The sequence below is a fragment of the Leptidea sinapis genome, chromosome 22, assembly GCF_905404315.1.
Source record: "Leptidea sinapis chromosome 22, ilLepSina1.1, whole genome shotgun sequence".
In the NCBI taxonomy this organism is placed as follows: domain Eukaryota; kingdom Metazoa; phylum Arthropoda; class Insecta; order Lepidoptera; family Pieridae; genus Leptidea; species Leptidea sinapis.
This window is the reverse complement of record NC_066286.1, coordinates 3524039-3551529: the sequence shown is the minus strand read 5'-3', so window position 1 is coordinate 3551529 and position 27491 is coordinate 3524039. Positions and strand designations below refer to the sequence as shown.

General features: G+C 35.7%; 1 protein-coding gene across 1 annotated transcript; it reads right to left on the bottom strand.

The window, feature by feature from the left end:
* Window positions 1–8466: 8466 nt before the first annotated feature.
* Window positions 8467–23124, bottom strand: LOC126971018 (NEDD4 family-interacting protein 1). Its single transcript, XM_050817188.1, has 6 exons — window positions 22930–23124; window positions 22753–22849; window positions 20294–20424; window positions 15330–15459; window positions 10407–10592; window positions 8467–9706 (listed from the first exon to the last, which is right to left on the bottom strand). The coding sequence occupies exons 1-6, from the start codon at window positions 22930–22932 to the stop codon at window positions 9603–9605; spliced, it is 651 nt and encodes a 216-aa protein (XP_050673145.1). The 5' UTR covers window positions 22933–23124; the 3' UTR covers window positions 8467–9602.
* Between the last annotated feature and the right edge of the window lie 4367 nt (window positions 23125–27491).

Genomic DNA, 27491 nt, shown 5'->3' with positions numbered 1-27491 from the left:
CTTTTTAAAACGTTTAGGGTCAATCAGGGTAGTAATCGCCGTACTACGATTGTATGGAAGAATGACCGTACTTTATCTTCTATATTTTCTGCTATACTATTATACTAAGCCTTTTTCTTGAATGCTTTAATAAATGTCTTAATTTAAATAAAAATTAAATATTCTCGCTCAGTGAGTCCCAGTGTACTGTCTGGTATTTTATTGCAAAATTACACTTATTGAGAAGTCCTTAACCTGTTATACTTATTTCATTTCACGAGTATCTGTGACATAAACATTTCTGGATTCAAAACGCTTAAGACAACTTTGTGCTACTGAGACACTGTTTTAGGTCCTTAAACGTCACAATTAATTTTCCGCCTTGGGTTCATTTTTCTTCCTTCACTTTACAGAAGAGGAGAACAAAAGAGCGTACGGGTCACCTAATGTTAAATGATCACCACTCTCTCCTGTAACAACAGAGGAAAAACACGAACATTGCTGGCCTTTAAGGAAGGTGTACGCTCTATTAAAAAAGTACTAATATCGCATCGTCCTGGAAACAACGCATCAGGAAGTTCATTTCACAACTTTGTTGTACGTGTAAGAAAGTTTCTTGAAAACCGCACTGTGGAGGGACGCCCCACATCCAGTTGGTGGGGATGATATTTCAATTTGTGGCGTGTCGTGCGGAGGTGGAATTCGAAGGGCAGGAATCAGGTGAAACAGGTTTTCGGAACACAAAGCATTTTAAAATTTAAATGGAAAAACCTAACAGAGCTGTTCGAATTAAAATAAGCTCGGGTAGCCAGTCTTTGTGTGAAAGGATCGACTTGGTGTTACTTTAGGAGGAGGAGGACAAACGAACGTGCGGGTCACCGTCGTCCACATTCTTTTACAACACCAGTGGAAGGCACCCATGTAGTTGGTGGAGGAACGCCACACATCTAGATGATGAGATGATATCGTAATATGTAGCGTGTCGTTCCGGTGGCAGTAATCAGGTCAAACAGCTCTTCAGAAAACTCCCAATGATAGTTGCGGTAGAAGACACTCAATGAAGCGACGTCTCTACGCAAGGCCAGGTGATGTAGCCGTTCACAGAGCACCGCATTTCCGACAATTCAAGCTGCTCAGCGTTACACGCGGTCAAACGGATCGAGCTGATATGGGGACGCGCCAGACCAGAGATGACAGCAATTAAATACTTCATATGTGGCCGGACCTGCGCTTTGTAGAGCGGTAGAATGTGAGCCGGCTTGAAGTATTGCCGTGCTCTATGAATGACGCGCTGCTTCTTCAGAGTTTCTTGCGCCGCTTCTTCTCTCTCAGAGAGCCATTTGTTTCCGAAGTGGTAGTACATTCATTGCTATGCAGACGACAGCACTGGTGATGCCGTATACATGGGCCATGCAGGTCTCTCTCGGGAAATCGTCGACCAGTACCGGGAGAAACTTGTGTCTTCTATCGAGTGCTCTCTTGAGAAGGTCGCGGAATGGGGTAAATTGAACCTTGTCCAATTTAATCCCCAGAAGACTCAAGTTTGCGCGTTTACCACTAAAATAAACCCATTTGTCGTATCACCGCTCTTCGACAACACTTCCCTTAAAGCCTCGACTAGTATTGGCATAATGGGTTTCGAAATCTCGAGCGATTGTCAATTTCGTGGTCATCTGGAGGGCAAAGCCAAATTGGCATCAAAGAAACTGGGCGTCATTAATAGAGCACGACAATACTTCAAGCCGGCCCACATACTAGCGCTCTACAAAGCGCAGGTCCGGCCACACATGGAGTATATCTGTCATCTCTGGTCTGGCGCACCCCAGTATCAGCTCGATCCATTTGACCGCGTGCAACGCAGAGCAGCTCGAATTGTCGGGGACCCAGTGCTCTGTGAACGGCTGGATCACTTGGCGTTGCGTAGAGACGTCGCTTCATTGTGTGTCTTCTACCGCATTTATCACGGGGAGTGTTCCGAAGAGCTGTTTAACCTGATTCCTGTCGCCGAACTCCACCTTCGCACGATACGCCACAAGTTAGGTTATCATCCTCACCATCTGGATGAGTGGCGGTCCTCCACAGTGCAGTATTCAAGGAGCTTTCTTCCACGTACTACAAAGCTGTGGAATGAACTTCCTTGTGCGGTGTTTCCGGGAGGATACGACATTATACCTTCAAAAAAAGCGCGTACACCTTCCTTAAAGGCCGGCAACGCTCCTGTGATATCTCTGGTGTTGCAAGAGATTGTGGGCGGCGGTGATCACTTAACAACAGGTGACCCGTACGTTTGTTCTCCTATTCCATAAAAAAAATTGTATTTAGTATATTAGAAATGACATCAAAAAGAATTCTAAAGGAATCAATTTTGAGAAAAATAATAGCCTTTCTAAGACTCAATAAGACACAAGTTTCTTTCCGCACTGGTCGACGATTTCCTATATATATATACAGTTGCTCAAAAAGTGGCGTATTGCAGGGACGTATAGCGTTCGGGATGTGGGCTATTACATAATCGTGTTTATCGTAAAAACAAAATTAAAATTCTTAAATGTCTCTTACGATAATGATGGTGAAATGTGAATTGAATGTGAAAAAAAGTGTTTTAATCGAGTTTTACTCCTATGTTGAAATCAGCCCTTAAACTCTCTGATATCAGAAGTACCGGAATCATTGAACTCGTGTTCAACCACTTCAAGAGGTTCAAATTACATGACAATTTGCACAGTTAATATCAAATAACGATGACAATACAATAATATATTTACTTTGTCTTTTAAATACAATAATAAGATACGTATATTGTATTATGTGTATGTATGTATCTGGATCACTGAACACTGAACATGATTATCACCCACTTCAAGACGTCGGATTTACTTGAAAATGTTTACAAGTCCCAAGGACCGATGACTATCATAGCTAACCTGTCCGGATCAGAGCTCTCTTTCCATTAACCTACCTACGCTTATAGCCTGAGTACATCGTCGGATTTGGTACGGCCGGACCATCGGACGACTTAACGTGACTTAACTACCATGGAATATGGTCCGCTAACAGACCGCGTCCGATGGTGCGGCCGTACCAAATCCGATCATGTGTTTAGGTTATAAGGATCGATTTGAGCGCACGCATGGCGTTCACTACACGCATATTATTTTACATATAGCAACAGGATTTTAATTAGAATGATATGAGTTGATTTTCCTTCCTTACAATACAATACCTTCAAGAAAGCGCTCACCTATCACCACTTAAGAGGCCAGCAATTCCGCTGGTTGTAAGGCCATTATCAGTTGTGATAAAATAAGATTTGTTTATCCGTTCGCTAGTAAATTTCACATAATCATCACTGGGCTTATTAAAAAATTGCCTGAAAATGTCATCAAGATCGTTCAAACGTTTTGAAGTCGAAGAGGATCATGACCACATACCCTCAAACATACATCGATTTTTACATTTTGAAAGAGTTCACGACGAACGTACGCGAGAGATAAGGTGCGCCGGGGTTTGACCGCCATAAAAAAAATCGCAATTCATTCTCTAACAGATTTTAAGTACTAAAAAAATGCCAGAGTGTCATAAGAAGTTGTGATTTTCTTCATCACATCATTAGCCTTCTAACGAGCATAGAAAAAAAAATATACAAAACCAGCAAAAGATGTCGCGTGGGTAAGATCGCCAGGATCATATGACGATCTTCCCCTGATCACTTTGTCAGTTGGGCGGATAGCAAAACAAATAGGTGATATAATAAATATTAACTTATTGTTACTTTTAACATTATTAAATTATTAAGTACATAAATTTAAGTAACTTTGGTGTTGTTTGTGTTAGTCTTTTTAACTTATTAATAGGCTTTGGTACTAGGTGATATTCTTTATTTACAAGCCATTACTAAAATACTGTCGTAGTATATCGTCCACCTGAGGATAATAAAACAATTAAGGCTTTCTCTTTCTTCGCAAAAATTTGACCACTGGTTTTCCATCATTATCAATTTTTATTATTTGTCCAGCGAAATGTCTGACTGTCTTTTTAGTACAAAATTTGACTAATACCCAATTTCCTGTAGCTCTTATGGCTGCAGCATTTTCCACCGAAAGAAGTGGATCTTCATCAAAAATTATATTTTCATATTAGTTGTTCACGTTTTGAATTATTTCAGAATTTTCAATCGACAGAGACGAATCTTCACTCTCATTACAAATCATATTTTCGTCATTACTTAAAGCTTGAAATTCTTCAATATTAATATATTTCGATGCATCTGAATTATACAACGACATTGCCGTAGATTCATTGCTTGAGGAAGATGAAGAACGAGTCATGTTCTTCTTCTTAATTATTTTCTTATTTTCCTTTCCCCTTTTTACTTGATTTTTCTTGCCCACTTTTGATTTATTCTTTGGTTTCCTTTGTCTTTTCAAGTTTTTTTTGATCAATCTTTGACTGTCTCGTATCCGTTCTAGAACTTCTTCGTTTGTTATAACTTCTGCTCCGTGAGCAATCCTCTTTCTCTTAATGTTTTCAAGTTTACTTGAATTTGCACATTTCACTCGCGATAGTAGCAAATCTTTAAACGCCATATTATTTTCTTGCAAAGATATAGGAGTTAATACTTCAAATTACCCAAAGCAGGCGAATGGTTGACAATTTCTCTTCTATGTATATTTGTCATCGATATTGTAGACATTCTTGAAATTGATGACTAAGGTGTTGGCGCATATTGCAAAGGAGATTTAGAAAATATATCAACATCATCATAACTTATGCTCGGTATTCAAAGTGTGTTTGTTACTACACTACATTTTGAATTATTGGTGCAGAAATAGTTGATGTCATAGGAGTGGATGGGAAAGGCGATACAAAATCTGTCAATGTTGTAGGAATTGTTGTTGATGGCGAAGAAGTGCCTTCTTGCAACAATAGCAGAGCCAAATCCAAAGGAAAAATTACTTCACTATCTGGAATTGACAACGCTTTCGGCAATTGCGCTATATCAGAGGATAGTCTTAGGCTGGGTATTGGAGAAAGTACGAACATAGACGGGGTTTGTTGTGATAGCGATTTCGAAATCATGTATGGTAGGAATTATCGTTGGTGTAATTGAGATAGAATCCTTATCCCGCGTTACCATATTAATATCTTCATGTCGTTGAGGCTTATCAGTCAAATCTAGTTCATCAATTGTCGACTTCAGTAAAGCAAAATATTTTTTTATAATGAAAGGATCTTTCGCTATGTGCCTTGCCAACTCAACCGACTGGGACTTTTTCAAACAGAGATTATTCGGTCTTGAGAAAGCAGTAAACCTGTCTTCCCCTGGGTTTCCAGATTTAAAAGGCACCTTGATGTGGTTGGATTTTACATATTCACCCACTACTTCCAAACCTCCTTCCTACTTAAGCCAAAACCATGTTTTTCCATTATATGCAAATTATCTGCTAAATTTTTTTCGACAGAAGGAGATATAGCAGTATTTTTTTCCATACTTTGTGAATTATGACCGTGTCTGCCACTAACTTGATTCATCAACGTAGTTCTAGGTATATTGGGGTTCTAGGTATCGTACTGCTGCCTCGTACCCACTATAGACTCCTGATCTTACTTTATTTACTGCTTCCTCCACTTTTCTCTAGTGTACTTCTCCGACTTCCTGACGTAATGTCGTGGCATTTCACCCACAATCCTAAAAATATAGATGCCTTTGTATATAAACCTTTAAAACGGTTCCAGATAACGCTATCCTAATAAATATTAAATCAATAAAACAACTGTTAAAGTATCAAAACTATAAAATTTCTAAAAAACAATTTAGATTTTTTTGTCAAAATCTGATTTGGGCTTATACGGTATGACGTTAACTACACACGTTTCTTTCGACACGACTGGGGGAACATCGACATGCACTGTAAGTTCTTTAAATAACAGTATTAAAATAAATTTAATTAATCACAGTACCAATAATATACTATTCATAAGACTCGCCTGAAAACTCCGTAATTTTTACGTCAAATTTAATTTCCCGCCAATGTTTTGACTATCCCAGGTTGAAAATGTGCGTGAGAGACAAGTGACGCGACCTCTCTCTCTATTCTGTCGGTTTAACAACTGACGAAATTCAAACGGCGGCAACAAATTGTCCAAATGTATGTGTGTCTAAATACAGTGTGCTTGCGCATCTAACTGATGATATTTTAGTTGGAGACTTGGCGAGTTAGAATTCGGCGGCAGGAATCAGGTGAAACAGCTCTTCGGAACACTCCTCGTGATAAATGTGGTAGAAGTCACTCAATGAAGCGATGTCCCTACGCAACGCAAAAAGCGAAATTTTTGTTGTGTTATTAGTATTGTGCAATTAATATTTCTTTCATAAGTTTAAAAAAAATTATAGACATCAGATTATTCTGGAACGGTTACTCCCCACAATAGATTTACCAAAATTTCCTTATTATTAGTTAATATTACGAGGAAATTGTCAAGAACGAAACCCTGATTGATGACATTTTAACTAACGATGTTTAGTTGATTGCAGCTGACCATAACACTGTGATGGTTGTCACGCCCGTGTTACTCGTTAGCGCGACGGTTTGTTGTTTAACAATTATTAAATCTGAAAAAGGTAATTAATATATAGATTCCAACATACCAATAAGCAACTCAAAACTATTATAACATAATTTTTATAATATACTAGCTGACCCAGCAAACGTTGTATTGCTATCATAGTTAACAACTGAAGTTAATCTACCAACTATAGGTAGCTAAAATTAAGTTTGTTTTTACCTCCTGAGAAATTTAGATAGATACAAAGATTCTAATTAGTTATTAATTTTAAACTATTCTTTCAATTTTATTTCTGAATGACGGGGGACACATCAAAGGAAAAACAAAAGGTGTGCGTGTGTTTTTTTTAATTCATATTTACTTATTCACCTTTTAAACCTTCTCTGGACTTCCACAAATAATTCAAGATCAAAATTAGCGAAATCGGTCCAGCCGTTCTCGAGTTTTAGCGAGACTAACGAACAGCAATTCATTTTTATATATATAGATATTTAGAATTAAATGAGAAGGAATATGGAGATACTCTGTGTTGGACTGTTTTGTAGTTGTTGAAGCGATAACTTCTCATGGGAGAGTAAAACGCTTCGTAACGTAACGCGTTACGCTTTTGCCTTTTGGCGAAAGTCTGTCGGGCTTACAAATTATTACTTTTATGGAATTAAATTAATACAACCATTTTTTTTTTTTTTTGCGCCCAAGCAAGGGAATGGGCTACCCTCCGGGATAACGACGGGAGGGAGGTGGTGAATGCTCATGCATACCAACGCAGCCTAAGTCTGCGTTGGTTATGTGGGACTCACGTGAAACCTAGGTGCCTACCCACTAAACACCACCTGCAGTTGGCTTTGGGCAGGTGCCCTCTAAGCCTTCATCGAAGGCGACCTTCTCACGGGGAGAGAGAGGCGCAAGCGGCACTCCCTATGGAGTTTCCGCTGGGATATTGCACAGAGGGTGCTATCTAATTGGGACTAGTCACATCAGAAGGATGATCACAAAATAGAGGTGAGTGCGTCTGATTGTCCCCGGATGCCAAGAGGCGTTCCAGATCAGACGATAGTTTGTTAGGGGGATCGGAGAGGGCGTGTCTGGGCCTCCTGACTTGATGACGTGAAGGAGGGGAGGCGGTATAATCCGCTGCCTCCTTAATCAAGGGATTTGGGTGATTGTCTGAGGACTTAAAGAAAGTTTCAGACAAGCACTTAAGGTGTTGTTGGATGGTGGGGAGCTCTAAGTCCCGGTGAAGGTCTGCGTTTCTAACACACCAGTGGGCATTGACAGCCTTACGGCAGAAAATGGATTGAACTGTTTGTGGGCGTAAGTCAAAACCGGTCGAATGCAAACCAATTCAAGGTTTGCATACAACCATTTAAAAAATAATCGAAATAGGTTATATTACAATAATCTGTGATAGCGTGTTTCAGTGAATCCACAATAAAGTATGGTGCCATCTATGATCACATTTGTTGTAACTTGTATTTCGTATTTTTAAACCACGCCTTGATAAAGACATCACATTTTCCTTGTTGATGTACCATAAAACACTATGTATTACACGGGGTGTTAGGGTTTGTAATCGATTACAGTTTGATATTGTTCATAGATGTCGCCCTAAGCCATCAAGGACGCATTATCTAAGTTTATTATAGAACTGTGACCTTACTTATTATGTAACTGGTGAATATACGATTGGTACGCCCCTATTAAGTGTTTTAATACCTTAGTTAGTGGGATATTTTTGGGAATTGTACACGGGGGAAATGCCGCCATTAATATACAATCACATTTACAAGTATTATAATAATAAACTAGAAAAATAAAATAACTAAATATATGTAAAATAAAAAAAATATATAATAATATATAGTTTTCTAAATCATCAACACACTACCATATTTTTGCTCAAATTAATAACACATATAATATAGGATAATATTTAATTGATTTATTAAATATAAATCTACATTTAAACTAACATAAAAGTTAACACTAATCCCATTAATAATAATATACAGAATACAAATATAACCTAATAGCATTATTTACACAAAATTATACAAGTCTTACATTGATGTCTTTATCAAATTTGTTTAGCGTTTTTTAATTGTTTCATAATGTTCATCAAAAGTGCGCCCATCAAAAGGAGGTTAACATTATTATCACATAAAAAAAACTGGTCCAATTTTGTGGTAATAAGTTAGCTTGAGCGCTTGATTAAATGAATGGTCAGATGAGGGTACTTTATAATTTGTGCGATTCTTAGTTATGTTTTTTGTTTTATATAATGGACCAAAATATGCTTCTTAAATACGAGTTTGCAACATTAAATTATGTTTCACGTTTATTTTATATTTAAAATAATACCCCTTATTTCATCCGCAGTAAGATTAATATTTAATAATGATATTGAACCAAATTTATGGACGATGCAGGTTTCGAATCTGTCTGGAGATTACGAAACGCTCTTTAAAAAACCGGGAAATCAGTAAACTGCCCGATACCGACACCAAACATAAATGTCGGTATGTTTGTTGCACTCTCCAAATGGAATTATACAAGGGAGTGTAATCAATTAAAGATACAAATTGTATAATATAAAAATGTCATAATCTAAACAGTTTGTTATTTTTAAGTGATATTCTTCACATCTGGGATTAAACATAGAAATTGAATTCGTACCAAAATTTATAAACGATGCGGAAATCGAACCGGCACCTCTCGGGTTCCGTCTTAGAGCTCTTACCAACTGAGCCAACCGTCCGAGTGACGCATCGATAGTAAATCTTGGTATGTCGTGTTCAACTCTCAGGTCCATAAATTTTAGTACAAATTAAATTTATATGTCATAATCTCTTTTTAAAATACAATCACTCTCTGATAAGCACATCAATGTAACAAATTTAACAAATATATGCAATAAAAAAATGTCAAAATTGATGTTACTTACAGCTTCGTTCATAAATATGCCACAATTTACATACATATAGAATTAAAAGGCGACCGTCTCGCTCGCAATCTTAACTTTTAAATGAGTGAGTGAAAGAGACAGGTGACACAAGCTAATAGAAGAACAACAGTCGCTCTTGAGCCGTGCCGGAGAGAAGACGCCAGCCGCGTTTAATGTTCAGGTATTGAATGACCGCGCGGACGCAAATCAGGATACCTGGAATTTCATATAATTAGCATTAATTTAATACTACAATAATCCATTTAATCGTTTGTCTAGCTTTAAAAATACCAATAAAAAAAAATTAACACATTCTATCGCTTCGAAAGTAATATAGACCAGTGCCGAAGCCTTTGAAAATGATAAAAATGTGAATTCTTTATGAAATGCCTTTTGTTTGACTTTAATTTTCCGAACATCTACAATTGTAATTTATATTTTTTTTACACCAACACAAATTAGATATTTCAACGAACAAAAAGCCCCTAAACTTTTTGAAAAAAGCTGATATTTTGACCTTAGAATTTTCGATTGAAAATTAGGGTGCTTTTTTGATATTAAGTTAAAATAAGGCGAAAAAATAAATATTTTAAATCAAATAAATTACAGTGTATTTGGGACTTATTAAGTTTTCACCAAAATTCGTAGAAATTTTTTTTTTGAAAAAGATAAATAAAAAACCAAAAATTGGTTTTTTGAATTTTTCGGAATAGGTTGGTAGAGGGCAGCGCAAGACACTCATGGCGATCTTTGGGGGAGGCCTTTGTCCAGGAGTGGACGTCTTCCGGTTGAGATGATGATGGGACTCTTATAAAGTATTTCAAATCGAATATAGATAATAAGCTAACGGTTTGAGAACCCTTTATAGAGGATTTATCAAATGGGTTGATAAAGGATTGAAAAATATGTTACTCACCAAACGCCATGATAAGCCACCACAGCCAGGAATTCTCGTGCGAGGCAAACTCTGTTGAGTGTTTGACAATGAGAGTCCACTTAGCCAGGGACAGACCGAAGCCAGCGAGGGCTCCATAGCGACTGGCCACGGTGTGACAGAAGCACATGAGCAGCAAGAATCCGATCCAGTTGAAAAGAAATGCCACTGGAATATAACAAGTTCACTATTTGTATTTTGCAACAACAAATTTAATTTGTACCAAAATTTATGAACGATGCGGGACTCGAGCCCGTGCCTCTTGGGACGTATGAGCGCTCTTACCAACTGAGCCAACCGTTTGAGTGACTCATTGATCGTAAATCTTGGTATGTCTTGTTCAACTTTCAGGTTGTGGTTTGTATATTTAACTCATATTTACTTCTGGGAAGTGCGGGATATCACTTAAAAATAACAGTTTGTATAACTTGATATCCGCACTACAACAAAGATATATACTGTACAGGGGGCCTTACAGTACCTACGTGTGTGTAACTCCTTTATTAAGTTGTAATGGCTTTAACAAAAATCATTTAAATTAGACCTCTCTTGAAATTAGTATTACTTATGACTAATATGTACTATCTTGATTCATTTCATCTGCAGTCCCCTGAAAACGAGATCTGGAAAGGTCTTGAAACGCTAAAATAATAATAAAAATGTAACTTTTATGCAAAATCTAATGTCCTGTAAAAAAAACAGATCAAACTACGCTTTTTAATCCTTTGAAAACTGCACTTAAACGTTTATTTATGACTGTATTTCCCTTGACGTTTTTAGCGCCTTTACTAGCCATCTAGAAGGTAGGTTACTAGGTACAGAATATTTAATACAACGTATTGTAGAACTAAATGCAATTCGCCATTATCATTTTTATCAGTTTTGTAAGGAGGATAGACTATAGTCCGACAACTTCGTGCGCAACCGTTCTACAGGGTGACAGACGGTGCGGGGACGGGGTACTAAGATGTCAGCGGGTAGCGGGCGGTGTTACGGGGAAGGGCACCGCGTGAGACTGCCGTAACCCACTCCCCGCTGACTTCATCTGACGGTCGCGCACGAAGTTGTCGGACTATAGTAGCTATTGAGTAAAGATTTGGAATATTTTCTTTTTCTGGAAAATGTTAGAGAATGTCAACAAACTTTCAATTTAAGTCTCTAGACATGAAAAAACTGTTGATATATGGGGTATTTCTGTTAAAATAATAAGTTCAATAATTGATGTCATAGCACCATATCTTGCAATAGTATTTAATAATTGTATTAATCGTGGCGTGTTTCCTGACCTTCTGAAACATAGTAAAATAACTATCCTGTCCTGTGTCGGTTTTGCCGACCCTTAGTAAAATTTTTGAAAAAATAATTTTAAGCCAAATGCTTACTTACTTTAACTCTCATAAGTTACTTCATTTGAAACAATTTGGCTTTGCTAGGGGACGTCCAACAATGGATGCAGGTGTTGAGCAAATCAAGAATATTTTTGATGCCTGTGAGGAATCGCAGAATGCACTTGGCATCTTCTGTGATTTATCTAAGGCTTTTGATTGTGTTCAACATTCAACCCTGGTCAGGAAGCTATACCACTATGGCATAAAAGGAACAGCTTTCCATCTTCTATATATATCAAGCAATCATACATCGTGAACTTATTATGTCAAATAATGTCAAGAAAATTAACTTATATTGTTCTGTACCTATCCAATTTTGATTGACGGGTCGTTAATAGTCAGCCACGCTAGCCACGCAAGCGTAATTATAATACTGAGGAGCTAATTCTATGTAAATAGTATTTTCATTATATTTTCAATGTTGTTATGGGGCAGTGCGGCCGATATTAATACCATCTTTGTGCTGCAGAAAAGGCTATTCGCGCGATTTATAACCTAGGTCCTAAAGAATCATTAAGAGAAAAATTTAAAGAAATAAACATATTGACTGTTGCTTCTCAATACATTTTTGATAATGTTCTGTATGTTCATAAGCACATTGAGGAATTTTCTAGAAACTGTGACATTCATAATGTTAACACGAGGAACAAACATAAACTTGTTATGCCTACTACTCGGTTGGGTCGAGTAAATCTTTTGTTGGGCAATGTATATGCTTCTACAATATGATCCCAGAAATGTACAAAACAAATGTGTTACGAAATTTAAAAGAATTGTTAAAAAACGTTTGTGTGGGAAAGGTTATTATAGAATTATTTATTGTACGATATCACATTGTAATCCATATTTTGTATTTAAAAAAAGCCCGCTGAGTTTCTTGCGCCCATTCTTCTCAGGTCTGAGGCAGTCTCTTTTGAATGGGTGGTAGCTTTTGACGTTCAATAAGTGATTTTAAATCCTATTTTGAATAAAAACATTTGAATTTGAATTTGAATGAAAGCACTAGCTAATGCACACATTACGGGCCTGTCACGTCGTCTATTGGCTAGTTTATTCAGTCTATGATTTAGACCGTTTTATTTATAACTCTTCGTTTATTTCGTCGCTGCTACCCCATACATAATCAGTGTTGTTATTATTTTACCTTTGTCACTACAAAATTAAATGACTGGGAGAAATAATTTTAAACTTGGATTAATTTTACATTGCGTTTATTTATAAGACAGAATATGATTACAATACTCTACGCTTGCATGAAATATCACGTTTTTACTAATAACATATAATGTGAACTATTAACCTTAACATAACACGTACTTTATAGTTTACTACTTTTACTTCCTTATAATTATTACGTAATCGTTTACTGTACAGGGTAAACGTAAACATATGACCCTTTCATAATTCATACGTGTACATAGAGATACCATACTCTTGCCACTAGACAACCGATAAAAACAGGCTAGGTTTATAATTATTACTTTAGTGTGTATACTGTAGTGTTAGTGCATTGCTCAAAGTAATCAATCAACAGCTTTCACAGTCTATCTAGACGTATAAATTATTTAAGGTATCACCATGTACCGTACAGGGATTATTTATTTATTTAATTCAGAGAGATCTCCATATATAATAGTAAAAGTATTAGTAACAATATTTCTTATGAACTATGTTAGTATTATTTGTGAAAAAATATTTATAAACCTAGAGCGAACTGTATCCAGTGTTTCTGGAAGGAACAGTCAGCTCTGGCAGCAATCATCTTTAGGATGCTGTTACTGCTTACACATAGACGCTGCAACATGGAGACCGCTTTTTTGCGCATTATGGCATCGAAACCGTCCACAGATGCATCAGCAAACATTCCAGAAGCGCTACAACGCCACGGTAGCCCCAACAGCCTCCTTTTAGCTGGACGTATTCTGTTTGCTAGACTAGTAGATCTTAAAGGCCATGACGTAGTAAAAAGGATCAAGTGCCTGGGATAAAAGAGGGATAAATCGGATGGTTGGTAGTTGGCTAAGTATAAATGGGCTCTTTTCCTTCTTCTGTAATGCGATTTCTTCGCGAGGGTTTAAAAGGGCCTTGGTTCAAGCGCGGTGCCAAAACACTTCACACATAAGGTTTTGAATCTCTTCGCAGGGTTCCTCACGATATTTTCCAACACCGTAATAGCGTCAAATTAACGTACATATGAATTCGATAATCGAAATCGCGCGAGTTGAACACACTCGGGGTCAGGTAAAGAACGGGAGTATCTCCCCCCGCTGTCAGCACGCGTCGCCCCGCGTGTCTGTAGTGTAGTGATATGCAGTAGTCGTAGCCTACCTTTACATACTAAAGTTGCGATCCCGTGTTATATTTTTGATTTTAATAATGACTTATCTGAGTATCAGGTTCCTAATGAAACGAGTTTTTATTCATCGCCAAGTACGAGAAATGGCGAAAAATGTTTTAGACATGTGTGTTGAAGAAATGCAGAACAAAATTTGAGATTAAATTATTAAGTTTAAATGGTAAACTTGAAGCATTGTTTTAATTTATCGACACAATAATGATGATGGTCATCAATTATATTTAGATCATATCACTATCGTACCAAACGAGAACCAAACCGACGCCTACTGCGTGATAGACAACGGCCCTAACCCTCGCGCTACTGACGATCTAGATCAAAGATTGATGCTCGAATATAAGAAGCCAGGGATGGAAGTACTAGCGCATAGACTATACACAAACAACGTGAGCGAGAGCGAGGTTAAGAGAGAAGAAGCGGGTTACGGCAGTCTCACGCGTTGCCTCTCCCCGCAAAACCACCCTCTACCCGCTGACATCTTGGTACCATCCCCTCACCGTCTGTCACCCCGTGGCACGGTCGCGCACGAAGTTTTTGGACTATTATAGCTAGCGACTGCAGCTGTTGTTTTTAAATGAAATAAACAAATGGTCGTTAGGATATAAATAGTAATTTGTTTGTTTGTATGTATTCAATATAAACTATGCATATATTATAGCTGTTATGTAGCTATCATTACACATTATAATCAGAGACTCGATAGAGAAGAACATCTCTAACAGAGATACAGAGACTCTATTGTAACTATAACAGATTTTCATTGACAAGTCGTAAACAGTCAGCCTCGTTCGACATTTAACTCTTTAATATTTTAAATATTATACCACTAGCACACATTGGCAAATATAGTTGGATTGGACCTGAGAGTTGAACAAGTCATACCAAGATTTACGAACCATTCGTCACTCGAACGGTTGGCTCAGGTGGTAAGGGCGTTCGGTCGGAACCCGAGAGGTAACGGGTTCGAATCCCGCATCGTTTCATTACAAATTTAATTTAATTAATCCCAGAAGTGAGGGATATCACTTTAACAATTTTTTTAATATATTAAAGTTCTTGGAAGGACCGTAGGAATCATAATATGTGCCTACCTTGGATACCTTCTGGGACAGTCGTGATTTGTATTAAAATGGATGTAGTTGTGAAGAGAGAGTAACATACCAAAGAATGAGGTGAGGAACATGACATCAGTGCCCAGTAGATTGTTCTCTGGATCAAGTTGTTCTGCACTGCCATCTCTTGGTTCCACTGTCACAAACGCTGCAAGCCCTGGGTGGACAGGTGGTGCTAACTAGAAATTAAAATCATTTAACATGTTAATATTACAATGGTATTTTTATATCAGCTATCAAATTAGTAAACCGGAGCTCAGTTGATGGTAGCTGATGTAACATAATATCTGTACACATAATATTATAAATTATAACATATTTTGATTTAATTCCAATATTCAATTGATCGTTTCTATCGTCTACAGCCATCGCATTGTGTGATTGGCGACTACACCCTGCTCCCAGATACTGTTTGTAATACTCACGTCAACAAGATAGTAAAAAGTACTGCGGTACATAAAGGAGGCAGGGTTTGACAACCAGCTAGAAGTATAGAGGCGAACACAATAGTTAAATTCTGGGCGCGGAGTTACTAAGACTCGTAAGGACTAAGCGACCAGCCCCCCTCTCAAAATAAATAATCGCATTGATATTATAGAAGTTTTCTTCTGCGTTAGTTCCACGTCGACATTCAATTTTGAATGTATAATAATAATAAATTTCGTTTATTTCAAAGATTACATATACATTTTTTAGTGGTTGAGACTTCCTAGTAAGTTGTCTTAGGACACATGTATTGGGAATATCTCGCAACTTAGCAGATACATTTTATTTAGTAAACAATATAAAAATAAACAGAAATGATTAAAAACCAAATTTTACAATTCACAATTAATTTTGTGTGGAGTGAGTGAATGATTGGATCCATCTATACAATGCGTGTGTTTATCATGTCAGTCTGATCAGAAGATTTTCCACTTCATCATAAGCAAGACAAGTTAGCCAATTATTTAAAGCTTTTCTGCAATGCATCCCTATTTAATGTTTATCGTCTAAATATCTCATACACGACCTGACAGCGAAAACTGTGTGACCAGTTTTAGAATGTCTGCGTGATCGTTAGCTAGCGATTTAATATTCAGAAAACTAAGGAGCTAATACTGAGTGTTGCTGACTGTTTACGACTTGTCAATCAAAATTAGTTACAGTAACAATAGGTTCGCTTTTACTTTTCTATCTTGCTGTATCTCCGTTAGAGTATGTTCTTCTCTCTTGCACTATTTCTTCGACTATACGCTCGTATATTATGTAAATACTAGCTGACCCAGCAAACGTTGTATTGCCGATATTAAAATCGCGATACAAAAGTAACTGTTGATCGTAGATGGGTGATAATTTGAAGTTGTATGTATTTTTTAATGCTGACTCATAATCAAACAAATTTAAAAAGTTCGTGTGGACCACCCTTAACATTTAGGGGGATGAAAAATAGATGTTGTCCGATTCTCAGACCTACCCAATATGCACTCAAAATTTCATGAGAATCGGTCAAGCCGTTTCGGAGGAGTTTAAAGTTTAACACCATGACACGAGAATTTTATAAATTAGATTAGATATGATCTACCGTGTGAAAAACTTTTCACTCTAAAATCCCGCACCAAGTAGGCTTTATTTCAATCCAAAGTAAGCAAAAGGTTATGATTTTTTTATACGAAAGCCCTTATTATATATATTGTACTAGCCCGTGACTTCGCCCGCTTTTACCAGTGTAACCATATTAATTGGTGTTCCATTACACATATCTCTCATCGTTAAAGCAACGTTGGTAAGAATCGTTTTCGTTGGATCGTTTTTTCTGCGACTTACTTTCAAAATCCCATGACTGAGTCTTTAATTATTCGGGTTACAGCCTTTGACACTCACAATAATTAATAGGGCAATTCCTCCTAGAACCTCACAAACTCACAAAATAGGAAGGGCGGGAACAACTAACGACTGTTAACAAATAGATGTGACGTGAGTTGCAGACAAACTGATTACACTCGAAGAATCTCGATGTTATGTGCTCAAGTGATCACCATGCTCGTCTTTAAGGAGGAAACATTAACAGAGGTCGTTTTCGCTGTCGCGGTCGCTGATGCGGACCAGACAATTATCGGTGTAATAAGGATAGTCTGGACAATTTCCTCTTTAATCTTCAAATATTGTAGTTGGTCTTTGGTAGGTCTCTGTTTGCGAAATATACCTAAGATTAAGCCGTTTTAAGCGCTTTTTAAAGTGCTGTAACAATACTTACAAAAAAGCAACGCAGAGAGACACAGATAATAATGATATTTAACTTATTTGATAATAATTTTTAATCTAGGATTAAAAACAAAACAACGAGTGGCCACGAAGGGAAAATCTTTTAAATTTAGCATAACGCCTCACTCAGGAAGAATAAAACCGGATTTAGTTACTCTAATATCAGATACATTGCATAAATATTAAATGAGACACAATATAGATGGTTGTCCATTTTTGTTGGCGTCTTATGCAGTGTTTTAAAATTACAATGGACGAGATCCGAAACATATTATTGTTACGAAGCAACTGACCTCATCATACAACAATATTTAAATTCACACCGCCATTATTAAAGAATACTAATTATAATGAGCGAATTAAAGTGAATGAAAGACCAATGTATATGACCATATATTTAATAGAGATTAATATATGAGAGGATGTAATCACTACATAGTATAAAACAAAGTCGCTTTCTCTGTCCCTATAAAAAGGCATAAAACGCATTTATTTTCTCAAAATTGATTCTTTTAGAATTCTTTTTGATGTCATTTCTTATACTACTAGATACTACTACCGCTTCGGAAACAAATGGCGCTCTGAGAGAGAAGAAGCGGCGCAAGAAACTCTCCCAGCATTTTTTTGCGCTCTTTTCAATACAAAATATACAATATTGTACAGTCATTTCTATCGCTATAAAATAATCACAATCTAGTCCCAGGCTGTCCGATAGATATTCAGCAGTGGAGTAATAGGATTTAAGACAGAGCCATTTTTTTATAAAACATTTAAATTTATTTATAGATAATGCCTGAACAGTGGCTGGGACTTTATTGTAGAAGTGTATACATTTACCCTTAAAGCTAATATGTATCTTATGAAGCCTACTAGAATTAGTTACAAGCAATCCCTTATTTCTAGTGTTATAATATATATATATCCCTATGTATGCTTAAATCTTTAAAACTACGCAACGGATGATGCGGAGAATGATTGAAGAGGAAGGTTTGTATGTATAATAACATCCATTAAATATTGGAGAAATACTGTTATTTTTGAGGTTTCTTATGTGATGTCGTAAATAATTAAATCTTTTCCGCTTACATTGCAAACGCAGGCTGAACCCTACGAGATTTATCAAAATAATGTACTAAGTATGTGTACTGAAAACTGTCTACAGAAAACTCCGCTATGGTATATGTCTATCTCTTATAGACATCCCACAATAACATTTTTTTGTCATTTAATTTTTACGACAAATAGTGGCTAATTTTCGAAGCAATTTTAACGAAAAAAGCATTAACCCTTATCTAATTAAATACCTTAAATACATTTTTGATTTAATATGCATATCTATATTATAAAAGTTTAGGTACTGAGGCAGTACGAAGTCTGCCGGGTCAGCTAGTATTATTATAAGTGTAACTGGGTGATCGAGCTCGCCTGGTGAAGTTCACTTGAGGAAGCTGAAGAATTTCAGAATTTTCAGGGCGATATATTTGGCCTTCTAAATAAGCGCGTACACCTTAAGATATTGTCAAGAACTGAAAGCATGGAGAATGCGAACCGTAGCGTTGACGTTAAAAAAATTAGGCACAGCGAACCGAAAGCGAAACGTTGAGGGACGACACTCATATCAAAGTTTTGTAAAGTAAACACAACCGTCGCACTTCGCTCTTGCTTCGCGTCTCTCATTCGCTCTCTGTTTAACGTCGGTCATACAAAGCTAATACAACTATCTCGCTCACGCCTCGATTTGTCGTGGCGTGACACGCCTTTCGTTTCGCCACGTATTCGGTTTGCTTTCGCTTTTCTATGTGACTAGATTCAAACGATACTATAATACATAACATAAAAAACTACGTTTAAAAAAACCGACTTCAAAAAGTCAAAAGTATAAAATAACTTAATAGAGATTTAATTTAATACACCTCTTATTGACACATAATATTGACACACTTTTTACACAAATTATCTTGCCCCAAGTTAAACCTAAAGTTAATATATAGCCTGTGTTATGGGTTACAAGACAATGATATATTTAATACAATATACTTTAACATACATAAATTCATATAAACATACATAAATACATTTAAACATCCATGACTTGGAGACAAACATTCATATTCATCATATAAATGCTTGCACCTACCGGGATTCAAACCCGGAACCTCTAGCTTAGTAGGTAGGATCGCTAACCACTCGGCTATACAGGTTGTCTTATGCAAATCTTATACCTTTAATTTTAATAAAATACTATTATTCAAATGTGCTACCTATTGATAGGGTTTAAGTCTTCGTAATAAGACATAAATAAGACCATATCTCATATTTTTTCGAGAGATAAAGTTATATTCTAAAGTTTTTATTTCTCAATAATAAAGAAAGAAAACCTATATGAATAAAATATAGATTTCAGCACCTCTTTTCCCCCACCAGGAGGCTCCTTTGCACAGGATGCCGGCTAGATTATGTGTAACATAACGGCGCCTTTTTCTGCCATGAAGCAGTAATGTGTAAACATTATTGAGTGTCAGTCTGAAGGGCGCTGTAGCTAGTGAAATTACTGGGCAAATGAGACTTAACATCTTATGTCTCAAGGTGACGAGCGCAATTGCAGTGGCACTGCGGTACTGCATTGTAATGCGCAGGGCGTATCAATTACCATCAGCTGAACAAACTGCTCATGTCGTCTCTTATTTAAAAAAAAACCCTTGCACCGGTACCCTTCTTATTATCCAAAATTTTTGCATCACATATTAATATACAGATATTGAAACATACCTGTGGGACCTCCCCTTCCAACTGTTTCTCACGCTGAACCTCCTCATATGTGGGTAGCTTGGAATTAGCAGCTACATCATATGGCGGAGGAGCAGAGAAATCGGGCTGAGGTGGAGGTATGTCCATATTATCTGTAACAAATATTTAAGGTATTTAATAAAATATTTTCTATAAAAATTGAGATAGGAATCTTCTTAATGTATCCAATTTTCAAAATTGCTTCAAAAGCAATCTCTTTTTTTTTAAATAACAGCCAGCAACTGTTAAGGACTTTTTTCAGATATGTTACTTTCCTGTAGAAAAGTGTTTGGTTGATGTATTAATGGTTGAGAGCTTATAATTACAGGTTTGCTGAAGATATTGTCTGTTTAAAGTTTAAAAAAAACCTCAACGGTATTGTACACCAGCTAGAGCAGAAGAGCCATTATATAAGAATAAAGATGAATCTAGAAAAGAGAAAGTTGGTGACCAGCTCTGAACAGAAAAAAAAACAAGTGACATGTGACTTTAACTGAGTATATCAAGTGAAATTTTACCTTGGACAAATAATTTCTCCTGCTAATCAAATGACTAGTGAAACAGACAAAAAATAGGTTGTGAATAACAGCATCATACCATTATGGCTGCAAAACCTGGTTTATCTCCCAACAACACAGACAAAAACAATGTTGAAAATAACTTATGAACAGTTCCACTACTTAGTCATGTTGCAAAGAATAAGTTTTTGAGAAATACTATCCAAGAGTAGGCAAACTGCTCCGAAGATGGCCCTCAAAAAGGTGAGTGATGATTGCTTGAACAGAGGAACACATGCAGTGTATCATGTGACGTAGATTAGCTTCTTATATATTATTACATCTTTTATGGCCGTACCCAATAATCAGTCTATCTCTGGTTGTGGCTAACTCGAAATAAAAATCCTAACTATCATTGACTTTTCTGTCCCAATAAACTTATTGTCTATCTCACCTTATCTGTACACACTGTCTGTCAATGGGAGGATGTATAGCTTACCAGCAATAGAAATTTGTATGGAAATTGCAATTCATGTGTCCCAATATAAGGCGATAAGAATGACTTATTGGGTATATTGGGACAGCTTCAGATTATTGACAGCTAATTACCTTCTAGGTAGTAATTTATGACAGTACGATCCATTATTTTAATTTTCAAGCTTTAATTTCCCTTCCTCTCCTTCCTGGAGAGAAAGAAGTGCATAAAATGAGTCATTGAACAAACATATTTTAGATAGCAGGAAGAAATTGGATGACTATTGCTACTAATAAAAAAATGGAAAAACATGGAAATAATTAAATAAGGGATGAGACAAGCAGGATGTTTAAGTGATGGTAATTGATACAATCTATCCATTACAATTCAATGCCGCAGGATTCTTGAAAAACCCAAAAATTCTGAGCAGCACTACATTTGCTCTCGTTACCTTGAGACATAAGATGTTGTCTCAGGCACTATTCAGACCTTAACACAATTAATGCTTATACATTACTACTTTACGGCAGAAATAGGTTTGTTGTGGTACCTACAATCTAGCAGGCATCCTGTGCAAAGAAGCCTCCCACTGGTACTAAGAAAATTTTAACAAATTTGAATCCAGGTATGTTCCAAACCTTAAACCAATTATCTCAATCATTCTGGTTGAAAAGTGTAGTTTAATTTTCACATTATTGCTGATATTCTTAAGTTTTAACTCTTTGCACTTTCTCATTTAAGCTACCTACCTATAGGTATATTTAGTTAACATACTTTTGAGATGAATCTGGCTTTTGGCATCTTATCTAAATGTACCAACCGGCTGATAAACATGGATTTAAGAGTAGCTATGGTATTCATTCATCACTCTTTTTAAGTGACATTTATTAATATTTATTTATTTACTTTACAATATATATCAAATATTCTAACTCAATATATCCATTAAAATTGAAGATTAATGTGTTTTGTTGGTTAACTCATTAGGTACAGAAATGACATATAAGCACAAACCACACAGTAATAATATTAAAATATAAGTATTGAAATTTTCAACACAAGCTATTGAAACTAGGTATGTTAACATGAAACATGTGCAGTGCTAAGTAATAAAATGCAATCATTGAATTTAATGACAAAGAAAGGTCAATTTTTTTCCTTGAATTAAGATCAACACTTTATATAATATAGATCTATTGAATATAAATAGTTATAAAATATATTAGAATGTTAATTCTGGCGCAACTCGTAAATTATTTTTATAAAATACAAGAACTATTCTGAGATACATTATGTAGTAAAAAAAAATTTTTATTTATTGTATACTCAAATTGTCATTTAATTTATGCTTTCTGATTCGAACTCAACATTAGAATGAAGCCAACACATTAAGTTAATAAGATTAATATCATCCTAAAAAGATTATATCACAATATTATGAGTAAATTATCTTCTGAGGTTTAACTTACTGATATCTATGTAGGTAGGTGGCAATGTTTCCACAGCTGATGATAGAACAACCCTTAGATGGGCTGTAGGACACACGTTTTCTATGCGAGATTGACTCTGCAACATTATAATAATTACTTTCACAAATATGGTACACTGATGGAACAAACAAGGATCTATGTTAAATATACACATACCATCTTGAATACAATTGGACACAGGAATACACAAAAAAACTTATAAGCAGTTCATTGCTTAGATAAACAAACACTGTGACGCAATTAACAAGTTTTGAAATTGATAAACACTTTGTGTTTGAAATACAAATCTAAAATCGCAGACAAAATTTTTATGTAGGTAGGTAGTGGGTACTTTTATTGATTGAAAGATTTTCTTTTTAAATATATTTTATGGCACGGCGTACAAGTTGATAGGCCTGTTTTGTCAGATTTGATTATTGATACATATATACATATTTTATTATAAGAACGTGTACTCTATCTGCAGTTACGTGATCTCCTGACACAGGCTGTTTTTCCTGCTCAACTTCCTTTAAGAATTAATACGGGCCGTTGCCGTTTTATTGGAATGGATAATTTGAATTGACATAGAACCTTCATGGTTAGAGATTTTTGAGTGAAACATTTTTTTAGGTGATAGGTACCTACGTAGTTCTTCTTTTAAGAAATGTGCAACATGCGATTATCGACTTTCAGTTGTTTTTTTATTCAGCTTACGGCCGTTTTCAATAACGTATCTCTATACAAACAAAAAATACAGACAAAATAAGATATAATAATTTGAACAATTTGTGAACCCTATTGTCTAATTCTAATTATTTTGACATGTAATGATAATAAATTATCTAGTAAAATACAGATAATAGACATAAATAATATAATTAATTATAAAAAATGTAATATATTGACATCTGATAGGTTACACCTATCTAATTACTATAAAAGACAGATAGCAAAATCGCTATCATAATATTTATTTTATAACACGGCCAACTATTTGGCAATCCCGTCTCCTGCTTCTTTTGAGCAGGTTTGTTGTAAGTTAATAAGCACTGCTTCTATTGACCAGTGTGATAGCTTTTTGGACTCCGCTTCTATTGAGCGGAGTAATGTTTTGGTAACCACTGCTTCTATTGAGCAGAGTATTAATTTAATAACCACTGCTTCTATTGAGCTGTGTACTTATTTAAGTAAAGATTTGGAATATTTTCCAAAAAAATAAACACTAAGATAATAGGGGACTCCTCTAGCAGTGTAAAAACAAGTAATTTAACATGTACTAGAATAAGTAATTATTGTAAAATTTCAAACCTGATGCACCAAAACATGCAAGGATTATTTGATAAAGAACTTGAACTGGAGTTATTTATGGATCATAAAGATATCTTTATGATCCATAAATATTTTTTGTTAAACAGAACATATTTTATGTTTAACAGATCACCGGCTCAGAAAATATGAGCTCATCTTTAACTTCAGTGGTCATCAGGTGGCAAGTGCGTTTTGCAGAGAAAAGGCTACACGTGGCGGTTCTCTTATACTTGTAAGTAAATTATTCAAATTCAAAGAACGTGAAGATATCGTAGGCCTCTCTGTTGAACGTACCATTGAAATAGCCTGTGCAGAGCTCGATCGCGCCATTGTTGTTAGTATATACAGACCCCCAGATGCAGTATATGAATTGTTTGAAATTATATTGGAGGAGGTTTTATTAAAATTATGGAAGTTGAGGAAGTATATCATGATATGTGGTGATTTTAATATTTATTTATTAGAAAAATCCACCACCAGTATTAGATTCAGATCTTTGTTCAAATCATATGATTTAACCAATATTTTAATAAAAAATATGAAAAATGGGTGATGACTTAACTGATCCGCAGAATGCTTGTTGAAACTTGTGTTACCCTGTTGAATCGATACAGAAATGAAGGAATATTGGAACGAATTGTAACATGCGATGAAAAGTGGATTCTTCACGATAACCGTAAGCGAAAAATTCAATTGCTGACCCCAGGTCAAACGCCCCAACAGTGTCCTAAAGCAAAGCTTACCAATAAAAGAATACGTAGGTCACACTATAAGTTTTGCATAACATAAAAAATAACATGTTATAACCAAAATATTATGTTTATTGCTTTTCAAAATAGTCTTCTTTACATTTTAAATTTTTTTCATGCGATCGAAACATTTTTTAAAACAGGAGGACCACAGATCTGAAGGCATGTTTTCTACGTGCTGATTGAATGCTATCACAGCCTCTTCTCATCAAATCTTTAATTTTGGGAAAAAACAGAAATCACAGGCTGCTATGGCACGATGGGTGACGAGTTGTACTTTTCCGAAAGCTAAAAATGACCGTGTTTTGTTGGCCGTGTGTGAAGAAGCGTTTTCATGATGTAGGAGAATACGGCTTTTTGGTCGTCTTTCGCGGACTTTTTTTAACACCCTGGGTAAACAAATGGTAGAATACCACTCGGCATTAACACTCTTTTGATCTTCAAGTGGAATTGTGCAGATGGGACCCGTAGTTGAGAAAAAAAGCGATCATTTTATTAAAAATTATTTCAGTTAAATAATTTATAATTTCATCGATACGAGTTTTTCTTATATGATAATTTAAAATTAAATTTAAAAATATTGAAAATTTAATAATTATTGCAAATTTTTTGTTAATAGGATGTCATTAAGAGTCAAACAAACGATAATTTATAAGAAAATATTATTTTAAGGAATAAAAGTAGAATTATATGGTGGAGGGTGCCAAATTCATAATAAATAAACGATGAACAAACAATTTAAAGTTGGAACAATAAAGGACTAACGAACAACTAATAATTAAAATTAAAAAAGAAAAAAAAATCGAGTGGGGCTAATGAAACCAGAAACATACCCACGAAAATGATAATCAACAGAAATTGCTCGCGTTAGGAGCCGTTCTTCCAAAACGATTTTATGAATAGATATTTATTTTCTAGACTTTTATTTATAAACCATTCGGTAGGAAATTTAATCTAGATTAATTTTAATAATAGTAGATCAGATTATTTATAAAATCCTATACTATTTGAAGCAAAAAGTAGACTGGGGTAGAAAATTCACTATAAAATCCAAAGATTTTTATCCTGTACATTTTGTCATGATAATCTATGTTTTCTGTTCATACACTATATCTATCAAAATGGCAATGAAATGACCTTTTCAGCAATACATAAAACATGTACACCATAAAACAAAAACTATTGAAAAATGTTAAACGAAAGTAGCTTGCGTGGACACAAAACCGTTACACACACACACACGCGCTTACACAAATGCTTACGTGTATTTACACGGGTGCTCTAACTTCACGCTGCTTGAGAATTCTGAATTCCTTAGCATTTGCCTCTCTTGCGGTATATTGTGTAGCTTGTCTTACTCAGTGTATATTTATCGTAAAAAAATATCCACGCGCCTCCCACGAGCAGACAACATGTCTGCTTGCCACTCAACGGTAGTTTTTTATACAGACATAATATGTCTGCTTGCCACTCAACGGTAGTTTTGAATACAGACATAATATATCTGCTTGCCACCTCGGGAGCAAGCATACATAGCAATTAAAGATTATTAGGTATAACTCCACAAAGAACAATCTTCGTGCGCTGTCTTGTAAGTGAACCGCTCGCTGCGACGCCCGGGAAAAAGTGAACACAAAAATGCTTTGTCCGCAAAACTATGACGTCGAATGTTGGTGGCCTTGTATCGTAACGAATCGAAATCTGTATCGGATTTCAATCGTTCATAATTGCATAGGTAAATAGACCATCTTGTACACGTAATAAGCGCTAAAACTGGGTGAGGTAAAACAGTGCCATATGGCACCGATCTCTGCGTGTTTGTAAAATTAAGTGCCCATTGGTACCGTCCGATGTGGAAAGGATAAAACATCAACGATTCAAAACAAAATAGTGTGACTTATCATCAGTAAGGTTATTTTATTTCTATAAGATTGATATGCAAAAAGCGGAGGTAATTAAATAAAACGAATATTTTTTCATTAAATATGGTATAATATTATTTACAAGTCACTCGGCAAGACTCGCTTGTCAGAATGAGACAGATGAACTCGGTCAGAAATGAAAACAATAGAGTCACTCTTTTAAGCCGACTTCAAAAAAGAAAGAGGTTCTCAATTCGTCGGTGTATATTTTTATGTTTGTTACCTCATAACTTTAGACTGGGTGAACCGGTTTTGATAATTTTTATTTCATTTGAAAGCTGGTGCTTCCCATAATAATAATTTAGTTGATCCCTAGATCTGACAATTGCAACCATGAGAAAAACAAAAAAGCCTTAAATTTGCTATAAGTATGTGCGCAACAAATTTACGAATAACTCAATATCGCGCCATCCGATTTCAATAATTCCTTTTTTATTGGAAAGGGTATACTTCAAATGTTGTTTGGTGCTAGTTTGGTTAGGTTCTGCTTATGGGATCCATAATACATCCTTAAATTCTTAGGAGTAAATAAACGATTCTAGGCCGAATCTTTTTATGTGCTATCCGGATATTTGAGTCACTTACCATAACGTCGTTATGGCCAAGTAACTGTCGTAGTCAAATATGATGACGATCTATGGAACATTGAATTTGTTAGCATTATACATAGGTACTAAATGAATTATTAAATTATTTACGTCTCATATTATAATATCTTTAAATTTAAATTTTATAAGTATTAATGATAGCATTGTGA